Raw genomic sequence first — 26,945 nt, forward strand, 5'->3', positions numbered from 1 at the left:
TGTTTTGGTATAATACACAAGAGGGGAGTGGGGAAACCTATACAGGAATTGTACTACAAAAGTACATCTGCAGACTACAGAACATGCCATTGATCTGCTCACAGGAGCTGCTGTACAATACATAGTAATGATACTGTTATTGTATTTGTGAATGAAAACTGTCTGTTACTTTGCTCATCCAAATAGGAGCCACAGACAAGGCCTTGCTGGGGTGGGCAGAACGGGGAAGGTAGAAGCTGTATAAAAAAAAAAGTGTAAAATGGTGTATGTCATACACCAAAAACAGAAAAAAAGAAAAAAAAACAAAAAACGATATGGGCTTCGCTACTAACTATTCGCAAACAGATACTGTATATTGTATCATTCAATACAAATGATGCCATAATAGAGGAAATAAGTAAAATATCACACCGTTCCTCCCAATAAAAGTCAATGTTGTCCACAGCTTGTTTCCGACTGCTAAATATTAAAGTGCAACAAGTTCATCACTATCAACACAATAGGACGTGAAGCTAAGCTTTGTTAGTATGCCAACATCCCAATATCACCAATAAAATTCCTGTGATTATATATGTTTTTAGGCCCGTGCATGATAATAACCCCATAAGGACCATCATGGCCCGTCTAGGCCACATACGCTCAGTTTCCTAAGAGAGCTCTGGCAAATCTTTAAAACGAATAACAAAACAGAAGTTGAGAGGGCCGCCATTTTCTGTGAGCTAATCTCAAAACACTTGCTTGTATTCTACTATGTACCAGATATAGTGCTTTGAAAAAGCAGACTTTCAATTTTTTTGGGTTACAATAACATTTTTGGATTAATAAAAATAAGTATATATATATATATATATATATATATATATATATATAAATAAATAAATAATATTAAAATTATGCAAGCGACTATAGGCTTTTTGGCTCTACAGCTGCAAGCACTTTCACATTGCCATAAAAACGTGTCCAGTATAAATTAAAGCGTTTGTTACCCCCAAAAAATAAATAAAGATTCAGTTCCTTTAAAGCTTGTTATGTAGCACAGTGCTTGTGCTGTGTAATCCCCCCCCCCCCATCACCTGAAATACCCGGCTGATCCTGCCAGTTTCTGCCCTCCCCCTGTAAACTGACCACGGTTTATCATGGCTGCTGAGCCCTGACACCGTGGTCAGTGTACGTGCCTCTGTCATATGCAGCTCTCTGTCCTCCTCTGTGCACCTCTCCCCCCTCCCTCCCTTCCTGTCTGCTCCTGTATCAGAGCCTGTCCCTCCCCTTCTGCTGCATTTAAAACTTTTCTTGTCCTTTATAATCCTCTGTGTAGCCTGATTTACTAATGCCCCCGTCTCTGTGTTTTATAAAAAAAATGCAGCCGTTACCAGATTTCATAGCAGCTCCCAGGGATCACATGACCAGCCGTCTCTCTCTCTCCTCTCACCCCGCTTGATGTCAGAAAAGGAATCTCCGCTCCGCCCCCTGCATCTGTCAGACAGGAAGAGGTGAGAGTCGGCCGGTCACGTGATTGTCAGGAACCGCTATAAAATCTGGTAAAGGCTGCAATTTTTTACATTTTTTTTTTTTTTTATAAATCACAGAGACAGGGGCATTAGTAATCAGGCTACACAGAGGACTATATAAAGTTGTGTAAGTGGGTTAACAACCACTTTAAATCTATGTGCTAAACTACAAACCCTTCACAAAATCATATGACTACACATACTTACTTTGTTTATACAAAAATATTAGAATAAGCAAATATAATGAGAAAAAAATTCATGCATCGCATTTTACACATATATAATATAACTTCCTCACATAAATGTGTTCAATATCTTTGCAATCACAAAAGTGCATACCATATATAAGGCCCCTTTCACACGGTCCACTGTCCGGTGCGGACCGTTCTCTGCTCGCCACTCTGCAGGGAGGACGTGCAGCCCGCACCGCTGACCACCAGTGATTTATTATATACTGCATTCTAACCCAATTTGTGGGCAATAAACTATTTAATTTGAAATTACTACACTATCTGGAGCTTCTTTCTTCTCCTCACATAATTACTTGGCCGTATACCCCGGAGCCTAAGGAGCCGCTACCAGCCCATAGGACCTTAAAGGGGAAGCCATCCCAGACCAGAGGGCAACTAAGCTCATGTGGCCCTAATGCCATACGGCATATAGGACCCACAAGATCCGGTAAGTGATTCAATCTATTCATTTACACGGTGAAAGGAATCGATGTCATGAACAACCACGTCTGAGCACCTGCACTTTTGAATTTGTTGGAAAATTCACAATCACTGAGGACTTTGTTGATAAAATTTTGAGCACTACAGTCACTTTTTTGGACTATATTCCTGATCATACCCGTTGAACTTATTTATACTTATTTTATGTATTATGCAATAAGTCACTTATGCACTTTTGTGGCACTTATTTATTTATTAGAATATTGATGATTTTACTATTGTTTTTTATTTAATTTGTTCACTAGCCACCTTAAGCACATGCCTATTTATTAATAGCCATTTTCATATTATTGACAATTTTGATATTAATCACATAGGTTTAATTAACAATACTGCTATCTAATAGGGAGAAAATTAGCAAGCGCTGTAGTTGGTCTTTTAGTAGGACCAATCACCTTTCATCTTACTCTTTTTTTCTACAGCAGCTGCAATACCCTATATATTTTAATATATTTTAATACATTAATCATTATTTATTAGAATACTCCTAGGCGCGTGGAATATACCTTGTTATATTTTTTCACATACAGTGCCTTGCGAAAGTATTCGTCCACCTTGAACTTTGCGACCTTTTGCCACATTTCAGGCTTCAAACAAAGATATAAAACTGTATTTTTTTGTGAAGAATCAACAAGTGGGACACAATCATGAAGTGGAATGAAATTTATTGGATATTTCAAACTTTAACAAATAAAAAAACTGGAAAATTGGGCGTGCAAAATTATTCAGGCCCCTTAATTTAATACTTTGGAGCGCCACCTTTTGCTGCGATTACAGCTGTAAGGCGCTTGGGGTATGTCTCTATCAGTTTTGCACATCGAGAGACTGAAATTTTTGCCCATTCCTCCTTGCAAAACAGCTCGAGCTCAGTGGAGGTTGGATGGAGAGCGTTTGTGAACAGCAGTTTTCAGTTCTTTCCACAGATTCTTGATTGGATTCAGGTCTGGACTTTGACTTGGCCATTCTAACACCTGGATATGTTTATTTGTGAACCATTCCATTGTAGATTTTGCTTTATGTTTTGGATCATTGTCTTTTTGGAAGACAAATCTCCGTCCCAGTCTCAGGTCTTTTGCAGACTCCATCAGGTTTTCTTCCAGAAAGGTCCTGTATTTGGCTCCATCCATCTTCCCATCAATTTTGACCATCTTCTCTGTCCCTGCTGAAGAAAAGCAGGCCCAAACCATGATGCTGCCACCACCATGTTTTACAGTGGGGATGGTGTGTTCAGGGTGATGATCTGTGTTGCTTTTACGCCAAACATAATGTTTTGCATTGTTGCCAAAAAGTTCGATTTTGGTTTCATCTGACCAGAGCACCTTCTTCCACATGTTTGGTGTGTCTCCCAGGTGGCTTGTGGCAAACTTTAAACAACACTTTTTATGGATATCTTTAATAAATGGCTTTCTTCTTGCCACTCTTCCATAAAGGCCAGATTTGTGCAGTATACGACTGATTGTTGTCCTATGGACAGAGTCTCCCACCTCAGCTGTAGATCTCTGCAGTTCAACCAGAGTGATCATGGGCCTCTTGGCTGCATCTCTGATCAGTCTTCATCTTGTATGAGCTGAAAGTTTAGAGGGATGGCCAGGTCTTCGTAGATTAGCAGTGGTCTGATACTTCTTCCATTTCAATATTATCGCTTGCACAGTGCTCCTTGGGATGTTTAAAGCTTGGGAAATCTTTTTGTATCCAAATCCAGCTTTAAACTTCTCCACAACAGTATCTCGGACCTGCATGGTGTGTTCCTTGTTCTTCATGATGCTCTCTGCACTTTAAACGGACCTCTGAGACTATCACAGTGCAGGTGCATTTATACGAAGACTTGATTACACACAGGTGGATTCTATTTATCATCATTAGTCATTTAGGTCAACATTGGATCATTCAGACCCCGTTCAGACAGGGGCGACGCTACTTGCCGGGGCGACCTGTTAAGTCGCAGTGCACATCGTGCACCGTGACCTCTGCGCGACATGCACGGACTTCATATCATTGAAGTCAATGCAGGTAGCCTCCAGGTCGCCCCAAAGTAGTACAGGACCCTTTTTCTAAGTCGGAGCGACTTGTGTCGCTCCTATTAGAACGGGTCCTGTGCTAATCAATGGCAGGCGACCCACCGCGACTTGTCAGGCGACCAAGTCGCCTGACAAGTCACGCTAGTGTGAATGGGGACTTAGAAATCCTCACTGAACTTCTGGTGAGAGTTTGCTGCACTGAAAGTAAAGGGGCTGAATAATTTTGCACACCCAATTTTTCAGTTTTTTATTTGTTTAAGTTTGATACATCCAATACATTTCATTCCACTTCATGATTGTGTCCCACTTGTTGTTGATTCTTCACAAAAAATTACAGTTTTATATCTTTATGTTTGAAGCCTGAAATGTGGCAAAAGGTTGCAAAGTTAAGGGGGCCGAATACTTTCGCAAGGCACTGTATATAAGGGTTTACTACATTTCTCCTCGTTATGATCAGACTCCAGCCCCTAATGAACATCCATTTGTACCATGTCGGGCTTCTCCCACTGATGCAAGCATTGTATTATATTTGAATTGACTGTGTGGATTGGAATATGGAGGATAGAACTATAAAAGAGTGGCTGTAAAACAACCAGATCCGCCAGTGATTTTATGATTTATTATGTCTGATTATCACTGTAACAATAAAATATCTGTTTTCATATAAATGTTGTTTTCAAACACGTGTTTTTAAAGTCCCATATATACCCACAGGAATTTATTGGTGCAACAAGTTCATATATCTGTGAAAATACCATATAAACCATATAACACTCATGCATATCATATTTTGCAAGTGCAAATCCCAACATGTAAGCCTGAATGGATAATAAATTCATTCACTTGCAAAATGTCAGACAATGTCACAGTAAATAGTGCCTATGTATAGAATCATTTCTCTACTGGAAAAATTCCCAATAATTAGGGATTATGTGTATCCATTGTTATATGAATAATGATGAATGCTCAATCTTTTTGCAACGTATTCCATTGAGATATACAGTCCACTCCTCTAGCACAATGCAGACTGAGACAAGGTATTGTAAAAGAACATCCAATGAAGGCTACTGAGCCATCAGACATCAGTAATAGTATGCAGCTTATTTATGTTGCCTGATCTAATTAGAAGTGGATATTTTAGGTATAGCAGCACATCTGGCATGGACTACAAAGTCCCAGCATACTTCACTACTCCCTGTATATACACAAAATCCATATATGATCCCAATTCAACCACACAGACACAAGGGACTGGCTTATTTTAGTGACCGAATCACTGGCATCTCACTGCTTTTTATCTTACTACTAATTGTCTGGGATAGCTGTATGTACACAGTGACTACACACTTAAGAGGTCTATTTATAAAAAAATTGCTGTAGGAATGTCTGCGCATTTGCACAGCCGTCACAAAAAAAACAGTAATGCTTCTAATTATGTTTATTTCTTTTGATTGGCAGCTCTATCTAGTGGCCCTAAAATGTGGTATTTTCCTGAACGTTACATTACAGGGATTATTCATGATGGCTGTGTGGATGCTCAGACATTCACAGAGCATTTTTTTTTCAATAGACCACATAGTCTCTATGCTCTTTTGGTGCAATATTTGCTCTATACTTACCACTTTCAGAAAACAGATGAGATATTTCAGCACGGCGTAGTTATGATCGGGGAGTCTGTGTACAATTTCTTTACAGCTGTTTACACGTAGGATACTCTCCACACCTAAAACAAAAAGTAAATACAGAGCAGCGAGAAGGGGAGATCAGAAAAGTAACGAAGTGCAGCATTTATTAACATCGGGACATGTAACGTATAGAATTGTACTTCTAGGCTGCCTGATTGGTCTGCACCCGGAAATTAAATAAACCAATTAGAGTGGAAGTCTTCTACCCAGCTTAGCAACATTAGCCTCTGTAGTGGGGATTTTGCATGTATCTTCTGCATGTACTCTGTAGCTTTTAATGGACAAAAACGGTGTAAAATACAGTTTTCACCTTTATCATTTTTGGGTATCTCGGCAATGCTGACTCTATGTAGCCACTTCCTGTCTATATGCTGTGTAGCAACTCCTGCAAGGGTTTTCCCAGTTCAGATTTACTGACGGCGAAAACAGTAGGCGATGCCTGCGTAATGTTCATCACCACAGCCTCTTGTAGTCTGCATTGGGAAATCGGGTGACAGGGTGACAACATAGAACAACAGCAGTAGTAGTGTTACTACCTGTGGCATATTACATGCGATCTGCGGAGGCAATAAGGAGACAATATACCGTTCTGCCCATGGAAACCAGACATCCATATTCAGCTACCAGCTGTGTTCTAGCTTGCGGAGAGTTTATTCCCAGTGCCCAACTTATCGTATATCTGGTAAGAGGCTCTTAAGTGTGTTTTACACGCAGGGTGAATGTGCATGCCAACTCGCACATATTGGCTATTGTGGAATACTCACGACATTTATATTTATATATCTGGTAAGAAGATCAGCCTGCTGGTGGTGGGGATCTTTTCACGTGGCTGTCACATTGTTTGAGTTGCAATTTCAGCACTGTCTTATCACAGAAGCTTCACGAGGAATATTATTAATTTTCAAGTTGTTGGAGTATATTATGATGGACATTTTCTTTGGACTTTTCCAACACATATGATTTGTCAGTTTACACTGTTTGCACTTTGTATCTTGTGTTTATCAAGGTTGATTGATTTTAGACACAATATTTATGTTTAGCGCACCAATCATTTTCAACACATTTATACACAGGCACATTATCTTGGTAGCAGCTTTACTTTTAATTATTTATCAGCGCACCCTTTTCTTTTAAACATAGAACAACTGGCAGACAGGGACAGAACATTGTCACCCCATAAAAGAAAGTGCCTAAACAAGGACCTTAATGATAGGATCACCAAAGATTATTTTTTATGAAAGCTGAAAATTTCAGTCCTTGAAAAATTACTTTTTTCATTACACGTCATTTTTCATTCATTAACACTTTTCATTAGTACTTTTAAAGAGATGTCTTCCCAAGAAAATAATATTTTTGCAGCTTTCTAGGTTGGAAACAGAGAATCTAAGGGACACTACAGGTATGTTAACACAAAAAGTTAGTACTAGGATTTATCTAAACAAGTCCAATTTTTAAAGAGAAGTTTGGAAGCAATTGGTTGGCTCTAAGACTGAGAACTGTGAGATCAAACATTGCTGATCGCTTGATTCTCAGAGCTCCATGAGCAGAGTGCTCTCTGCTCTATCCCCCCCCCCCCCCCACTCACTGGATCGCTGTGGAGGGGGAGGGAGCGGATGGGTCAGGTTCTCAGCACAAACAAGGTCCAAAAATACATGGATGAGCGAGTTTGGGAGGGAGGAACTTGACTGGCCTGCAAAGAGTCCTGACTTCAACCAGACAGAAATCCTTTGGGATGAATTATAGTGGTGACTGTGAGCCAGGCCTTCTCGTCTACATCAGTGTCTGACCTCACAAATGCGCTTTTAGAAGAATGGTCAATCATTCCCATAACACACTCCTAAACCCTATGGATAGCCTTCCCAGAAGGGTTGAAGCTGTTATAGCTGCAAAGGGTGGGCCAACTTAATATGGAACTCTACGGACTAATACTGGGATGCCATTAAAGTTCATGTGCATGTTAAGGCAGGTGTTCCAATACTTTTGGTAATATAGTGTACTTTATGGCCAAAAGTATTTGGACACTCCAAATATTGAGTTCTGGTGTACAAAGCCAGGTCCATAAAAAAAATGTATGGGTTTGGTGTGCAAGAACTTGAGTGGCCTATGCAGAGCCCTGACCTCAATCCTCCTGAACACCTTTGGGATGAATTGGAATGCCGATTGTGAGCCAGGTCTTCCCATCAAACATCAGTACCTGACCTCACAAATGGCACAATCTCACACAGACACATTTCAAAATCTTGTGGAAAGCCATCCCATTATAGTGGCGTATGTTATGGCCACAAAGTAGGGCAACTCCATACTAATCGCAAAAGTTTTGGAATGGGATGTCCAACAAACCTTACGGAGGGGTGATAATCAAGTGTTCACAAGATTTTGATTATATAGTATACCTTTGGTAGATGCTGGAGCCTCCTCCTGGGTGCCCCGAAACCCAGTATGGCCTCTTGTGCAAATATCAACTTCAGTCAGAGCTTTTAAATCACAGATTTAAAGCATGATATAAATGAACATCAGAAAAGTTTCAGAATTTGTTATCTCTGTATTTGTTTCTGGTTAGAGATTAAGAAAGCATCAAAGCCAAAACATGACAGCCAGGGAACTAACATTCTCAAAGAGGTCAGTAATGGCAGCCCTTCAACTTTTCTAATGGCAAAGCCATATAAAGCTTGAACATTCGTTTTTCAGATGCATAAAAACAAAAAGGTGTTCAAAGTAGAAGAGCCTCTCTCTTGCCAATGTGCTCTGCGTGGCAACAGAATATCTCAGCAGAGATATCTCTGTGCAGAGGGCCTACCACTCCCGTGCTGAGTCAGAGCTCACCAATCATCAGGGAACATGGCCTTTGCTGATTGGAAAGCTCTAAGTTTGACTCCGTAGGAGGTAAATTGGACATCTGCAGAAAGACCACTGCTTTCACAGTGTGAGCAAGGGTCCTTACCTGCAGCATGTTGGCAGGGGAGAGGCCTTTCTGGCTATTTTCTAAAAAAAAAAAAACTGTGAAACCTTGAACACCTTTTTGTTTCATTGCTCCAGGAATGCATTTAGCAGATTTAGTCCAATTTTAAGGCCTCCCAACATAATGTATTAGGTGCATGCCACTGCTCTGTCTCATGTCTAGACTATAGAAAACACCTCCACACTGGTGATGCCCACCTATAGCTTCATCTGTCTTTTGAGTCCACCTAAATCCCCTTCTTCCTCCCATTAGTACACTGTATAGGAAATCTAACCACAAGCCACAACTTTCAGCTGTAGGAAATCAATATCATTTCAGCTAATTATTCTTAACTGAGATTTTCTTTGAAGAAATATGTATGGAAACATCAGGTTGTTTATGTATGGAAACATCAGGTTGTTGAATTACATTTGGCCAAAGTTCTTAATTTAGTATGGATAGCGTAGCTTTAAACTCACTGATGATCCTCAGGATTGGTTGGTAAGAGTCATAGGTCAGGAGAGGATCTGGCAGTTCACGCAGGAAGGTCTTCAGGATTCCAGCAGGTATGTGCGGATCATCATACTCATCAAAATTCACAGGCTTCCCTGCGAAGTCACAAGAATACATTGACTGGTTATGCTCATTAATATTTAGCTGTTCAACATAGAAAGAAGCTGCTGAATAGTAATTGGATGTTATCAGCAAGTGAAGCATTAAACCAATTCAGAATCATACAGCAAGTCATTACTGTATAACTTCCCCGCTTATTGTTTTTTATAGACAGATATAGCAAGGGTGTGCATTTCAAAGAGAGAAAACTGCAAAAAATATGCATTTTTATTAATATTTTTTTCCCAAAGTACATGCCTGATAGCAGTGAGGTGAATATAACTAGGGAGCACATTAGGTTTAGTTTAAAAACCTATCTGAAGTCAGAGAAACAGCTATGTATTCACAGATATTTTACTAAACGCCTCCACTTTCTTATTACAGCAGTTGTGCAGTGTCTAAATAGGACTGTAATCCATAGCTCCCAACTGCCCTTGATTTGGAACAAAGTCCCTCTGTCCCCCTTTCCTCCTCATTGGTCTGATCTATATAGCTGTATATAAAATGCACTTTTTATCTTAAAAAAATAGTTTCCGAATGCAAAACCTTTCGTCCAATTTCTAAATTGCTGCATTTGTATATTTCAAAAGTCAATATAGAGGAATAGCAGTGGTAAAAAAAAAAGCACTTGTGGGTTTAAATAATCACCCCTGCCACGCCCCCTTACAGGATAACAATCATAAATCAAACTTTCACTTTTTTTTTTGGTTGCAAATCCTTTGCAGTCAATTACAGCCTGAAATCTGGAATGCATAAACATTACCAGACGCTGGGTTTCATCCCTGGTGATGCTCTGCCAGGCCTCTACTGCAGTCTGCAACTGTCTTCGGTTCCTGCTTGTTCTTGGGGCATTTTCCCTTCAGTTTTGTCTTCAGCAAGTGAAATGCATGCTCAATCGGATTCAGGCCAGGTGATTGACTTGGCCATTGCATAACATTCCACTTCTTTCCCTTAAAAAATTCTTTGGTTGCTTTCGCAGTATGCTTCGGGTCATTGTCCATCTGCACTGTGAAGTGCTGTCCAATGAGTTCTGAAGCATTTGGCTGAATATGAGCAGATAATATTGCCCGAAACACTTCAGAATTCATCCTGCTGCTTTTGTCAGCAGTCACATCATCAATAAATACAAGAGAATCAGTTTCATTGGCAGCCATACATGCCCACGCCATGACACTACCACCACCATGCTTCACTGATGAGGTGGTATTCTTTGGATCATGAGCAGTTCCTTTCCTTCTCCATACTCTTCCCATCACTCTGGTACAAGTTGATCTTGATCTCATCTGTCCATAGGATGTTGTTCCAGAACTGTGAAGGCTTTTTTAGATGTTGTTTGGCAAACTCTAATCTGGCCTTCCTGTTTTTGAGGCTCACCAATGGTTTACATCTTGTGGTGAAACCTCTGTATTCACTCTGGTGAAGTCCTCTCTTGATTGTTGACTTTGACACACATACACCTACCTCCTGGAGAGTGTTCTTGATCTGGCCAACTGTTGTGAAGGATGTTTTCTTCACCAGGGAAATAATTCTTCGGTCATCCACCACAGTTGTTTCCGTGGTCTTTCGGGTCTTTTGGTGTTGCTGAGCTCACCGGTGCATTCTTTCTTTTTAAGGATGTTCCAAACAGTTGATTTGGCCACACCTAATGCTTTTGCTATCTCTCTGATGGGTTTGTTTTGTTTTTTCAGCCTAATGATGGCTTCTTTCACTGATAGTGACAGCTCTATGGATATCATATTGAGAGTTGACAGCAACAGATTCCAAATGCAAATAGCACACTTGAAATGAACTCTGGACCTTTTATCTGGTCCTTGTAAATGGGATAATGAGGGAATAACACACACCTGGCCATGGAACAGCTGAGCAGTCAATTGTCCCATTACTTTTGGTCCCTTAAAAAGTGGGAGGCACATATACAATCTGTTTTAATTCCTACACCTTTTACCTGATTTGGATGTAAATACCCTCAAATTAAAGCTGGAAGTCGGCAGTTAAAGCACATCTTGTTTGTTTCATTTCATATCCATTGTGGTGGTGTATAGAGCCAAAAAGATTAGAATTGTGTCGATGTCCCAATATTTATGGACCTGACTGTATATAATGGTGTGTGTCTGTGTATATGTATAATACTGTGTGTGTGTATTTATATGTATAATACTGTGTGTGTGTGTGTGTGTGTGTGTGTGTGTATATAATACTGTGTGTGTATGTATAATACTGTGTGTGTGTGTATAATATGGTGTATATGTATAATACTGCGTCGGTGTGTGTGTGTGTCTGTGTACAGTATCTCACAAAAGTGAGTACACCCCTCACGTTTGTAAATATTTTATTATATCTTTTCATGTGACAACGCTGACGAAATGACTCTTTGCTACAATGTAAAGTAGTGAGTGTACAGCTTGTATAAGAGTGTAAATTTGCTGTCCCCTCAAAATAACTCAACATACAGCCATTAATGTCTAAACCGCTGGCAACAAAAGTGAGTATACCCCTAAGTGAAAATGTCCAAATTGGGCCCAATTAGCCATTTTCCCTCCCCGGTGTCATGTGATTCGTTAGTGTTACAAGGTCTCAGGTGTGAATGGGAAGCAGATGTGTTAAATTTGGTGTTATTGCTCTCACGCTCTCACACTGGAAGTTTAACATGGCACCTCACGGCAAAGAACTCTCTGAGGATCTGAAAAAAAGAATTGTTGCTCTACATGAAGATGGCCTAGGCTATAAGAAGATTGCCAAGAACCTGAAACTGAGCTGCAGAACGGTGGCCAAGATCATACAGCAGTTTAATAGGACAGGTTTCACTCAGAACAGGCTTTGCCATGGTCGATCAAAGAAGCTGAGTGCACGTTCTCAGCATCATATCCAGAAGTTGTCTTTGGTAAATAGATGTACGAGTACTGCCAGCATTGCTGCAGAGGAAGAAGGGGTGAGGGGGGAGGGGTCAGCCTGTCAGTGCTCAGACCATACGCCGCACACTACTTTAAATTGGTCTGCATGGCTGTCGTCCCAGAAGGAAGCCCCTTCTAAAGATGATGCACAAGTAAGCCTGCAAACAGTTTGCTGAAGACAAGCAGACTAAGAACATGGATTACTGGAACCATGTTCTGTGGTTTGATGAGACCAAGATAAACTTATTTGGTTCAGATGGTGTCATGCATGTGTGGTGGCAACCAGGTAAGGAGTACAAAGACAAGTGTGTCTTGCCTACTGTCAAGCATGGTGGTGGGAGTGTCATGGTCTGGGGCTGCATGAGTGCTGCCGGCACTGGGGAGCTACAATTCATTGAGGGAACCATGAATGCCAACATGCACTGTGACATACTGAAGCAGAGCATGATCCCCTCCCTTCAGAGACTGGGCTGCAGGGCAGTATTCCAACATGATAATGATTCCAAACACACTTCCAAGATGACCACTGCCTTGCTAATGAAGCTGAGGGTAAAGGTGATGAACTGGCCAAGCATGTTTTCAGACCTAAACCCTATTAGGCATCTGTGGGACATCCTCAAACAGAAGGTGGAGGAGCGCAAGGTCTCTAACATCCAGCAGATCCGTGATATCGTCGTGGAGGAGTGGAAGAGGGCTCCAGTGGCAACCTGTGAAGCTCTGGTGAACTCCTCCATGCCCAAGAGGGTTAAGGCAGTGCTGGAAAATGATGGTGGCCCCATAAAATATTGACACTTTGCGTCCAATTTGGGCATTTTTACTTACAGGTGTACTTAATTTTGTTACCAGCGGTTTAGACATTAATGGCTGTGTGTTGAGTTATTTTGAGAGGACAGCAAATTTACACTGTTATACAAGCTGTACACTCACTACTTTACATTGTAACAAAGTGTAATTTCTTCAGTGTTGTCATATGAAAAGATATAATAAAATATTTACAAAAATGTGAGGGGTGTACTTGTGAGATACTGTATATGTATAATACTGTGTGTGTGTCTGTGTATATGTATACTGTTGAACAGACATGCTGGATCAAGCCAATCGATCAGCTGCTGTGTAGAGATGTCCCGAACTATTAGCCGGCGAACATCGCTTGTTCGCGTCCGCCGCTGCGGGCGAACATATGCGATGTTCGGTCCGCCCCCTATACTTCATCATTGAGGCAAACTTTGACCCTGTACCTCACAGTCAGCAGACACATTCCAGCCAATTAGCATACCCTCCCTCCCACACCCTCCCACCTCCTATAAAAAAGCAAGGGCAGCATCCATCTTAGATCATTCTGAAGCAATGTGTTAGTGAGAGCAGGGAGAGCGCTGTTAATAGGGACAGTTGTTAGATAGTGTTCTCGGTCCACTCCTGCTGTAAGGACAGCATCCTGACAGCACCCCAAAAAGCCCTTTTTAGGGCTGGTATTTCAGTAAATTTTTTTATATATATATATATATATATATATATATATATATATATATATATATATATATATATATATTGTGCAGTTGCCTGCCCGCCGTGTGTGAGAGGCCACAGACCCACCACAGACTGTACTGTGTGCACACCACACTCATATCAGGTGGCACAGTACCTTGCAGTTTAAAAAATATTTTTTTTTTCCTCTGTCATAATTGCAGTTGCCTGCCGGCTTCCAGTGAGTGTCAGGTCCACAGAGTGTACTGTGCCCATTGCAGTGCCCACCACTGATTTATACGGTGGCACAGCACCTTGCAATTTAAAAAAAAAAATATTTTTTATAATTGCAGTTGCCTGGCCTGCCAGTGAGTGTCAGGTCCACAGAGTGTACTGTGCCCACTGCAGTGCCCACCACTCATATATACGGTGGCACAGCACCTTGCAAATTAAAAAAAAAAAATATTTTTTATAATTGCAGTTGCCTGGCCTGCCAGTGAGTGTCAGGTCCACAGAGTGTACTGTGCCCACTGCAGTGCCCACCACTCATATATATATGGTGGCACAGCACCTTGCAAATTAAAAAAATATATATTTTTTATAATTGCAGTTGCCTGGCCTGCTAGTGAGTGTCAGGTCCACAGAGTGTACTGTGCCCACTGCAGTGCCCACCACTCATATATACGGTGGCACAGCACCTTGCAAATTAAAAAAAAATATATTTTTTATAGTTGCCTGCCAGTGAGTGTCAGGTCCACAGACTGTACTGTACCCACTGCAAATGGACTGTTTGCGGTTGTTTGCGGTGCGTTAAACGGGGAGTTAAACGGGCGTAACCCTTACACTACCTGATTGATACAACATCATACCTGATTGTATACACACACTGGATGTTTTAAAGCACGTTATTCCAAACAATTTAGGAATGTTAGGTGATTTATGCCCTTTATGGATTAAAACCCGACTCTGCGTGAACTACGTAATTTTCCATGGAAGTTTTGCCATGGATCCCCCTTCGGCATGCCACAGTCCAGGTGTTAGTCCCTTTGAAACAACTTTTCCATCACTATTGTGGCCAGAAAGAGTCCCTGTGGGTTTTAAAATTTGCCTGCCTATTGAAGTCTATGGCAGTTTGCCCGGTTCGCCAGTTCGCGAACATTTGCGGAGGTTCGCGTTCGCGAACGGCAAATTTTAGGTTCGCGACATCTCTACTGCTGTGTTGCCAATCGTCCACAGAGAGGAGAAAAATGCCTGCAAAAATCCACGGATGAGGCTGAAGGCAGGTCTGGATGCACACCTGTGCAGTGATATCATGGCACACATCAAACACAGCTTTTATACACATGCTCCACTGCCCGATCCGAGGGCGACCACAGCAGTTCACCATTTAGCTGGCTCCACAACTGCACATGCACAGTTCGGAGCCAGCAACAGGTGGATTTTTTTTAAAGCCTTTTTCCCGCCAGCCACACCAAGGACAAAGGTAAAAAGGTGTGTGTAAGGGGACATTGATAAAAGGTGGCACTCTGAACAAATTCACTGAGTTGGAAAAAGGATCAGGCCCTTGTGTCAGTATTTTGTTGAACAAACTTTTGCTTTAATTACAGCCTTTAGTCTGTTGGGATATGTCCTTTGCACATCTAGACTTTGCAATATTTGCCCACTCTTTTTTACAGAACTGCTCAAGTTCAGTTAAATTTGATGATGATCATTTGTGGACTGCAGTCTTCAAGTCATTCCACAGATTTTCAATATGGTTTAAAGCGTTAGTAAACAGCTGGATGTTTTTTTTCTCTAACCTGCAAGGTAATGTCATAATATGCTAGCATGGCATACTAGCAGCACATTACGTTAAACTTACATGAAAACAAAGCATTCCAGCGCTGCGCTGTCACTACTGCAGGCGCTCCCATCTTCACCTGGTCTTCCTTCCAGGTACGCGGAAGGAGCCACAGTTTACGCCAAATGACTCTGAAGGAGCAGCCCGGACGGCCATTCTTTCAGAGCGCATGCACCGGTGATGTCACCGGCTGCATATACAGTAAATATCTCCTAAATGGTGCATGTTTAGTAATATGTACAGTACCTATAGGTAAAAGTTAGAAATTGGAGTTTACTTCCACTTTAAGTCTGTGCTCTGACTAGGCCAGGGAAGAACATTCACCTTTTTCTGCTTCAGCCACTGTATGCTCATTTTTGCTGTGTGCTTTGGGTCATTGTCATGTTGGAAGGTAAACCTTTTTCCCATTGTCAACCTTCTGGCAGAGGGCAGCAGATTTTCCTCAGAATTTGATAGTATTTTGCCCCATCCATTTTTCTTCTATCCTGACAAGTGCTCCAGTCCCTGCTGCAGAGAAGCATCCCCATAACAGGATATTACCACCTCCATGCTTTACTGTAGGAATTTTAGTCTCATCTGACCATAGCACTTTTTTCCATGTGGCTTTAGCATCTTCAAGGTGCGTTTAAGGTGGTCAGATGAGACTAAAACTGAATTATTTGGCCTCAACACAAAACGATATGCCTGGCGGAAGTCCAATATAGCTCACCATCCAAATAACACCATTCCTACAGTAAAGCATGGAGTTGGTAATATCCTGTTATGGGGGTGATTCTCTGCAGCAGGGTCTGGAGCACTTGTCAGGATAGAAAGAAAAATGGATGGGGCAAAATACAGTCAAATTCTTGAGGAAAATCTGCCGCTTTCTGCCAAAAAATTGTAAATGGGAAAAAGGTTTACCTTCCAACTTGACAATGACCCAAAGCGCACAGCAAAAATGACCACACAACTGTTGAGGGAGAAGGTGAATGTCCTTGCATGGCCTAGTCAAAGCCAAGACTTAAACCCCTGTATCAGTTGTGGATATTTTATAACTGATTCATGACAAATGTCCCCATACATATGTAATACTATCTCTCACCCACAGGTGGTTTAGTGAGCTTTTGATGTCATGTATTTCAAATGGCTGCTGCATATTCAATTGACCTTGTGGTTGTGGGGGGAAGTGCAACCATTTGTTGATGACCTCACTCACAAAATGACATTTGAGTGGTCAAGAAGAATGATTACATCCTGTGGGTGGTCTCTGGTATACAGGACTATAAATAGAGTCAATAGCATGAGGAATAGTCTTTTTTAGAGCTGTGGAAAGACCAAGCAGGCAGCCAGGATTTTTTATTGTCCTGTTCCTCCAGCTATCCAGTGTAAGCTGTTAACATTAAACTACCAGAGCTAATTATTATTTGATATTTTGGGATATTGGGAATAGGAGTGCATGTTTAGGTTATGATATTTTGTGTAATGTTTATGGTAACTTATGTGTAGGAAGCTTTATGTATTTTGATGTCTAGTTAAGTTTTGCTTTCTGCTTTTCATCAAAACTGCTCTTGGTGTGTCTGTTCATTTTAAATATTCACTAGATATTTGCGTGGCTGTCCAGTATACTGAAATTTCAGTATATTGTGCTGCAACAAATAGGAGCCTGTCTGCTCAAGTGTAGGCAGTCTTTTGCTTTTTATATATTTTGTTATTTCCCACTGTTATTAGATTAATATTTATAATCTATTACCAGCCTTACATTTTCCACATTTGTTACAACCCCATTGAAAATCTGAATGACTTGAAGCCTGCAGTCCACAGTCACCATCAAAAATAACTGAACTTGAGCAGTTCTGCAAAGAAGAGTGGGAAAATATTGCAAAGTCCAGATGTGCAAATTTAGTAGAAACATATCCCAACAGACTAAGGGCTGGAATTAAAGCAAAAGGTGGTTATCCCAACAGACTAAGGACTGGAATTAAAGCAAGGTGGTTATCCCAACAGACTAAGGGCTGGAATTAAAGCAAAAGGTGGTTATCCCAACAGACTAAGGGCTGGAATTAAAGCAAGGTGTTTACAGTGGCGGAGCTAGACTTTTAAAACAGGGGTGGCAAAGGGGTGGCAAGGTATTATTTTGGGGGGTCAATATACAAAGTGTTATTTAGTGTCAGATTTGTCCACCGCAATGTCGCAGTCCCTCTAATAATCGCTGATTGCTGCCATTACTAGTAAAAAACAATTAAAAAATAAAAAGTTCCATAGTTTGTAGATGTAATAACTTTTTTGCAAACCAATCAAAATACCCTTAGGATTTTTTACAAAAAATATGTGGCAGAATACATATTAGCCTAAATTTATGAAAAAATTTGATTTTTTTCATTGGGAATGTTTTATAGCAGAAAGTAAAAAGGATTTGTCGCTAATTTTATGTTTATAGCGCAAAATATAAAAACTGCAGAGGTGATCAAATACCACCAAAAGAAAGCTCTGTATGTGGGAAAAAAATACATCAGTTGTATTTGGGTACAGCGTCGCACGACCTCACAATTGTCAGTTAAAGCAATGCAGTGCCGTATCGCAGAAAATGGTCTGGTCATTAAGGGGGAGCTGAAGTAGTTAAAGGGTCAGTTTTTTCAGATAATTTTGCCCATTTAAGACTTTTTCTGAGCGGTCAGGGGATGGTAAAAACAGGCAACTCAAAGTCTAGATCACAACTGGAACCCCTCTACATGTTATTAGCCCCATAAAAATCTGCCACTCTGCTAAAAATAAAAAAAATTGCGTGACTTTGAGGTCGCAAAAGTGAGAAAGGGGCCTTCAGTAATTAAGGTATAGTGTGCCCCCTTTCAATGCAGAGAGACCAGCGTGCCCCCTTTCAATGCACAGTGACCAGCGTACATGCCCCCTTCAATGCAGTGACCAGCGTACATGCCCCCTTCAATGCAGTGACCAGCGTACATGCCCCCTTCAATGCAGAGATCAGCGTACATGCCCCCTTCAATGCAGAGATCAGCGTACATGCCCCCTTCAATGCAGAGATCAGCGTACATGCCCCTTTCAATGCAGTGACCAGCATACATCCCCCCAATGCAGTGACCAGCATACCATCCCCCCAATGCAGTGACCAGCATACCATCCCCCCAATGCAGTGACCAGCATACCATGCCCCCAATGCAGTGACCAGCATACCATGCCCCCAATGCAGTGACCAGCATACCATGCCCCCAATGCAGAGATCAGCGTACGTGCCCCCAATGCAGAGATCAGCGTACGTGCCCCCAATGCAGTGACCAGCATACATCCCCCCAATGCAGTGACCAGCATACCATTCCCCCAATGCAGTGACCAGCATACTTCCCCCCAATGCAGTGACCAGCATACCATTCCCCCAATGCAGAGATAAGCGTACGTGCCCCCAATGCAGTGATCAGCATACATGCCCCCAATGCAGAGATCAGTGTGTGTGCCCCCTTACCTACCTGGAGCAGCAGCAGCGGCGGGCGGCTTCTTCTCAGTCTCAGTGACCGGCGGCGCGTCTCCACGAGTCCTTCCAGCAGCAGCGGCGGCGGGCGGCTTCTTCTGAGTCCCGGTGACCGGCGGCGCTTCTCCACGAGTCCTTCCGCCTCCTCCTCGGCTAATGGCAAGGGGTTTGCCTTGCGGCCAATCAAGAAGCGCGTATCGGACGTGCTTCCTGATTGGCCAGGATCGGTGTGACAATAGCGAATTTTCATTCGCTATTGTCACGCAATGGGTGGGCTCGGGACGCACTGCTCTGCACCCCGGGTCCACCCTTTGCATCGCCCTATTAGAGCCTCTGGCTCTAATCAGGTGATGCAAAAAAAAAGAAAAAATCCCATTGAACTCCATGCGTCCAGCGCCTCTGCATGCAGATTAGGAGGCCGGACGCATGGATGGGGGGGCGGCGCCCCTGCGCCCTCTGTACACCGGCCGCCACTGTGGATGGATTCCAAGGATGCCCCTCCTATCCAGTCACACAGGGAGACTTGCTCAAGCACTCACCTTCTTCCTCCCCCCCCCTCGGGCACTCACCTTCTTCCTCCCCCCCCCCTCAGGCACTCACCTAATTCCTCCCCCCCCCTCGGGCACTCACCTAATTCCTCCCCCCCCTCAGGCACTCACCTAATTCCCCCCCCCTCGGGCACTCACCTTCTTCCTCCCCCCCCTCGGGGACTCACCTTCTTCCTCCCCCCCTCGGGCACTCACCTTCTTCCTCCCCCCCCCTCAGGCACTCACCTAATTCCTCCCCCCCCTCGGGCACTCACCTTCTTCCTCCCCCCCTCGGGCACTCACCTTCTTCCTCCCCCCCCTCAGGCACTCACCTAATTCCTCCCCCCCCCTCGGGCACTCACCTTCTTCCTCCCCCCCCTCGGGCACTCACCTTCTTCCTCCCCCCCCAGGCACTCACCTAATTCCTCCCCCCCTCAGGCACTCACCTTCTTCCTCCCCCCCCTCTGGCACTCACCTTCTTCCTCCCCCCCCCTCTGGCACTCACCTAATTCCCTCCCCCCCCTCGGGCACTCACCTTCTTCCTCCCCCCCCCTCGGGCACTCACCTTCTTCCTCCCCCCCTCAGGCACTCACCCAATTCCTCCCCCCCTCAGGCACTCACCTAATTCCTCCCCCCCCCTCTGGCACTCACCTAATTCCTCCCCCACCCCTCAGGCACTCACCTTCTTCCTCCCCCCCCCCTCTGGCACTCACCTAATTCCTCCCCCCCCCCTCGGGCACTCACCTAATTCCTCCCCCCCCTCTGGCACTCACCTAATTCCTCCCCCCCTCGGGCACTCACCTTCTTCCTCCCCCCCTCAGGCACTCACCTAATTCCCCCCCCCCCCTCGGGCACTCATCTTCTTCCTCCCCCCCTCGGGCACTCACCTTCTCCCCCCCCTCGGGCACTCACCTAATTCCTCCCCCCCCCCCTCGGGCACTCACCTTCTTCCTCCCCCCCCCTCGGGCACTCACCTTCTTCCTCCCCCCCCTCAGGCAGTCACCTAATTCCTCCCCCCCCTCGGGCACTCACCTTCTTCCTCCCCCCCCTCGGGCACTCACCTTCTTCCTCCCCCCCCTCAGGCACTCACCTAATTCCTCCCCCCCCCTCAGGCACTCACCTTCTTCCTCCCCCCCCTCTGGCACTCACCTTCTTCCTCCCTCCCCCCTCTGGCACTCACCTAATTCCTCCCCCCCCCTTGGGCACTCACCTTCTTCCTCCCCCCCCTCGGGCACTCACCTTCTTCCTCCCCCCTCAGGCACTCACCTAATTCCTCCCCCCCCCTCTGGCACTCACCTAATTCCTCCCCCCCTCAGGCACTCACCTTCTTCCTCCCCCCCCTCTGGCACTCACCTAATTCCTCCCCCCCTCGGGCACTCACCTTCTTCCTCCCCCCCCCTCAGGCACTCACCTAATTCCTCCCCCCCTCAGGCACTCACCTAATTCCTCCCCCCCCCTCTGGCACTCACCTAATTCCTCCCCCCCTCAGGCACTCACCTTCTTCCCCCCCCCCTCTGGCACTCACCTAATTCCTCCCCCCCTCGGGCACTCACCTTCTTCCTCCCCCCCCCTCAGGCACTCACCTAATTCCTCCCCCCCTCAGGCACTCACCTAATTCCTCCCCCCCCCTCTGGCACTCACCTAATTCCTCCCCCCCTCAGGCACTCACCTTCTTCCTCCCCCCCCTCTGGCACTCACCTAATTCCTCCCCCCCTCGGGCACTCACCTTCTTCCTCCCCCCCCCCTCAGGCACTCACCTAATTCCTCCCCCCCTCAGGCACTCACCTAATTCCTCCCCCCCCCCCTCTGGCACTCACCTAATTCCTCCCCCCCTCAGGCACTCACCTTCTTCCTCCCCCCCCTCTGGCACTCACCTAATTCCTCCCCCCCACCCCTCAGGCACTCACCTTCTTCCTCCCCCCCCTCTGGCACTCACCTAATTCCTCCCCCCCCCTCGGGCACTCACCTAATTCCTCCCTCCCCCTCTGGCACTCACCTAATTCCTCCCCCCCCCCCTCTGGCACTCACCTAATTCCTCCCCCCCTCGGGCACTCACCTTCTTCCTCCCCCCCTCAGGCACTCACCTAATTCCCCCCCCCCTCGGGCACTCACCTTCTTCCTCCCCCCCCTCAGGCACTCACCTAATTCCTCCCCCCCCCTCGGGCACTCACCTTCTTCCTCCCCCCCCCTCGGGCACTCACCTTCTTCCTCCCCCCCCTCAGGCAGTCACCTAATTCCTCCCCCCCCTCGGGCACTCACCTTCTTCCTCCCCCCCCTCTGGCACTCACCTAATTCCTCCCCCCCTCTGGCACTCACCTAATTCCTCCCCCCCTCAGGCACTCACCTTCTTCCCCCACCCCCTCGGGCACTCACCTTCTTCCTCCCCCCCTCAGGCACTCACCTTCTCCCCCCCCCTCGGGCACTCGCATTCCTCTTCCCCCCCCCTCGGGCACTCGCATTCCTCTCCCCCCCCCCTCGGGCACTCGCATTCCTCTTCCCCCCCCCTTGGGCACTCGCATTCCTCTTCCCCCCCCCCCCCTCCGGCACTCACATTCCTCTTCCTCCCCCCCCCCCCTGGCACTCACATTCTTGGGGTGGAGGCGGAGCCAATGCTAGCCTAGGCGGCAAGGAGAGGAATTTCCTCCTCCTGTCATGTGACAGCAGAAGAGGTTCTCGGAGGGAGGAGGATTTCAAATTCCTCTCCTTGCCGCCTAGGCTAGCATTGGCTCCGCCTCCACCCCCCTCCGTCTTCTTCTGGCTGCAGCGCTGCTCAGCTGAGAGCCGAAGGAAGGAGGAGCAAGCAATGGCATATTTGACACTCGGGGGCTACGATCCACAGGAGACCCGGGGCAGGGCTTTTTGGGGGCACACTGACACTCGGGGCTGAATTAGCAGCCCCGTTCAGCCCCCCCTGCCGACGCCACTGCGAGTCCCTCATGACATGATCACGGAGAGTTGGGAGGACACAAAGTAAGACACAGGACGATTGTCCGGTCTTCCTGTCTAAGTCTAACTGCTCTCCTTCCGCCTCCCTCCTCCCCCGCAGCTCCCGGCCATACCGAACGGCGATCCCCTGTGTGATTCCTCCGCTGCCATGCACCCACCCAGGATTGGGGTGGCAACAGGGGTGGCAATGACTTCTTCTGGGGTGTCAATTGCCACCCCAGCTAACCCTCTGGCTCCGCCACTGGGTGTTTATCCTAACAGACCAAGGGCTGGAGTTAAAGCAAAAGGTGGTTAAACAAAATACTGACATAATGGGATGATCCTTTTTCCCACCCTGCGCTCCCACCCCGCAGTGATTCAGCAGCTCAGCTCACCCTGCGCTCCTGCCCAGCAGTGATTTAGAAGCTCCGCTCACCGTGCTCCCTCGCCCAGCAGTGGCTTGGCACTTGGCTCACCTTGCTTCCTGGAGCTCTGGCAAGGCACAGGTTGCTTAGCTGCTGAATTACTTCTGGGAGGGGAAGCAAGGAACTTACCTGCTAATTCACTGCTAAGAGACAACTCACTCACTTCTTGTCCAGATGCCAGGGTATCACAGAATTTAAATTGCTGAAAAATGTCTACAATAGGAGCAGAGGGAGCTACAAAAACACACTGGCTCTGCATGCAACTGCCTCAGATTTGATCTGTCAGATAAACAGCTACTGTATGTAGTGCAACATATAGTAACTAATTTTATAGCCACTCAGGAAGAACCTGGCTCTACATAGTTGTGGGTAAATTTTGCTGATCTTGCACTTCAAATCTGAAACAGAGTCTGAAAATGCGTGCGAGTTTGGTTGTAGTACCCATGATGCACCTGTTCAGCAGCAGCAGCGGAAAATAAAACTGTTGTCGGCCTTAATAATCTCACTGCTTGTGACATTTCACCTGTCATTACAGAGAAGAATGAACTCAAGTCAAGGGACAAAACGATTTATTCTTACGACGCCATTCGCTGTAGCGGCCACACAAGGTAACTTCACCCTGAGAGGCATATTTTACGTAGGATGGTAACCTGTTCCACCGCAGTTCATAATAGCCAATATCTCTTCTCTATGAATCAACATCCCCCCCCCATTCTCCATTCAACAAACTGTAAATTCCTACAGCTGTGTCCCTGGCGACCTCCATACATCTCCCGCTAACGTGACATCTACATTACAAATGGCTTTATGATTAACTAATTAAATGAGCGGTGGTAGTGGCGATAAAATAGATTCATTATCGGCGAGGGGACTCGCTTCGGTGCTCCCAGAGTGCTCGGGGAAATACTGACCCAGATTATACAGCTTCTGGATGTCTTTGATGATGTGAACGGCGACTGATCTTCGAAAGAGACCTTCAGTGCGTAGACCTGGGAGACAAAACGAAACATTTGTAGACTTACTGCAGACTGCATAAAACAGAAACATCACTAAATGTCACTAAGAATGTTTGCAGGCAGTTTGTAATAGTGTCCCCCCCAATAAACTAAAGTTTGAGGCAAGCTGTATATTTTGCTCTGCTCTGTTAGCATAGAATTTTATCTGAATTTTTTTTTTAATTTAAAGCAGAATTCCAGGTAAAAATAAAATATATATATATATAAAGCAGTAGCAAAAATAAATTAAAAAAAGCAGCTTTTTTTGCAGCACTATTCATCTTCAATCTAGTGCTGCCCTGCAGTAATTATTTTCTGCCACTGTTTGTCACCAATCTTTCTGGTTGAATGGCAAGTAAAAGGAAATCTCTGCAATTGAACACAGATGGGGGGAAGAAAATTGACAGGGAAAAAAAGTTTTGCCTAAAGTTCTACTTTAATTTTTTTTTAGCCCAGGGATAAAAAATAAAATAAAACAATAAACCTGTTTGATAGGCTTGGTTTCTGCCCAAACAACAGCCTCAAAACGCTACACTTTTTCTACACGTTAAACCGCAAAGAACGTGCACATTACCAAAAAGAGAAAACATCAGGAAAATAAAAAAAACAAATCTGAAATAAAAAGAAGAAAATTGTAGACATTGTAATAATGTTACTGAACAAATGTGCACAATTTGCTCCGGTACAGAACAAACTTTAAAGGATCTTTAAAGAAGCAATTTTTATAACTTGTACAAAAGGAACAAATTTTGTACAATTAAAATATAAAATATAATTAAAATATAAACCATTAAATCATAAGATAATTGTTCAGACTGAGAACTGAAATAACAACAGCTAAGGCAGAACTCACATTTACACTTCCAGCTTGCAGTAACATACATTGATGCATGTTACAGGCATTACTGTGCTGCAGAGCCATTTATTTTGAACAGCACCGCAATGCAAGTAATGTGTATTAATGCATTATTTTAAATAGCACGTCAGGCAAAGCACCTTTGTTTCGTTACAAAACAAGGTCACATCCAGTGTTCAGTAGGTCAGGTTGTGTTGGCAGCTCATTCATGATGGTGCATTAAAAATTAAAACTTAAAACAAACCAGTGATCCCAAGCACGGGCATTTTAACTGTAGGCACCCAGCTGTGACAGCTTGCATCTTCACAGCCGCTTTCCCACTGTGCATGCGCAAGCCGCACTGTGTATTGTGGATGGTCTCGCTGTCTTCTGGGACATGTCTCAGAGGACCGCAGGGAGGGAGGGGAGGGGAACAAGGTTATCTCAGTGGAAGAGGAAGAGTGAGTGGATACTTGTCAAATCCACCCCCCCCCCCCCCAAAAAATATGTTCTTTCTTAAGACAAATCTACCCCCCCCCCCCCAATGAAAAAATGAAACTACCAAACTACTAACTACCAATACTGTTACATAGTTTGTGAGGTTGAAAAAAGACATCAGTCCATCCAGTTCAATCTATGATGTGTGTGTGTGTTTGCTGTTAACCGTACATTGTATACCCCTGTATGTTGTGGTCTTTAAGGTGCCCATCTAATAGTTTTTTTGAAACGATCAAAGCTCCCTGCTGATACCACTGCTTGTGGAAGTGAATTCCACATCCTTACTACTCTGACAGTGAAGAACCCCTTACGTATTTTAACGTATTTTAAGGTTAAACTGTTTTCCCTCTAGTTTTAGTGAGTGGCCATGTGTCTTATTGTATTCCCTTTCTCTAAAATGTTTGTTCCTTATGCTAGGGTCGCCAGTACAGTATTTGTACATTGATATCATAGCGTCTCTTCTCCAGGGATAATAAGTTCAGTGCTTGTAGTCTTTACTCATAGCTGATGTCCTCCATTCCCCTAATTATTTTTGTTGCCCATCTCTGGACTCTCTCCAGTTCCAGTACATCCTTCCTGAGGACCGGTGTCCAGAATTTGTCAGCATACTCCAGATGTGGCCGGACCAGAGTCTTGTAGAGTGGGAGAATAATCTCTTTATTTCTGGAGTGAATCCCCTTTTTTATACATGCCAGTATTCTGTTGGCTTTGCTTGCAGCGACTTGGCATTGCATGCCACTGCCAAGCCTGTTGTCCACTAGTACTCCCAGGTCCTTTTCCATCTTAGATTCACCCGGAGGTTTCCCCCCTAGTGAATAGCTTGCTTTCGTGTTTCTGACGCCCAAATGCATTACCTCATCTGTCATGTAGTTGCCCACCCATTATTTTGTTCAGGTTTGCTTGTAAGGTTTCCACATCCTGCATAGAAGATATTGGCATGCTTAGTTTAGTATCATCTGCAAATACTGAGATTGTGCTAGATATCCCCTCCTCTAGATCATTTATGAATAAAATTAAACAGGATTGGTCCCAGGACAGAACCTTGGGGGACCCCACTTTCCACACCCGCCCAATCCGAGTACTCCCCATTTATCACCACCGTCTGGACTCTCCCCTGGAGCCAGTTCTCTATCCAGGTACTCATCCTATTGTCCATACCTACATTCCTTAGTTTGTACAGTAAGCGTTTGTGGGGAACGGTGTCAAAGGCCTTTGCAAAGTCCAGATACACCACATCCACAGGCTTAACTTTATCTAGGTGGCAGCTCACTTCATCATAGAAGGTTAATAGATTGGTTTGGCAAGAACGATTTTTCATGAATCCATGCTGATTATTACTAATAATACTGTTTTCATCACTAAAGTCTTGTATGTGGTCCCTTAACATCCCCTCCAAAATCTTGCAGACTACTGATGTTTGGCTGACCGGCCTATAGGTACCCGGGCTATATCTCGGCCCTTTTTTAAATATTAGTACCACGTTGGCTTTTTTCCAATCAGCTTGCACCATACCCATCTGTAGACTATCCTCAAAGATCAGGAATAATGGTCTGGCAATCACCTGGCTGAGCTCTTTAAGAACCCTCGGGTGCA

The 26,945-nt window shown here is 44.6% G+C and overlaps 1 protein-coding gene across 1 annotated transcript in view; it reads right to left on the bottom strand.

Annotated features, from left to right (window-relative positions):
- The window catches only part of ARHGAP8 (Rho GTPase activating protein 8), a 137,517-nt gene that overhangs the window by 10,834 nt on the left and 99,738 nt on the right, over window positions 1-26,945 (bottom strand). The window contains exons 10-12 of the mRNA XM_082253277.1: window positions 23,936-24,013; window positions 9,360-9,488; window positions 5,877-5,980 (exon numbers count right to left, since the gene is read on the bottom strand). Coding sequence (XP_082109403.1) covers window positions 5,877-5,980; window positions 9,360-9,488; window positions 23,936-24,013 — 311 coding nt within the window. The remainder of the gene's footprint in view (window positions 1-5,876; window positions 5,981-9,359; window positions 9,489-23,935; window positions 24,014-26,945) is intronic.

The sequence above is a fragment of the Pelophylax lessonae genome (assembly GCF_965119305.1).
Source record: "Pelophylax lessonae genome assembly, chromosome: 4".
NCBI classification, from domain to species: Eukaryota; Metazoa; Chordata; class Amphibia; order Anura; family Ranidae; genus Pelophylax; species Pelophylax lessonae.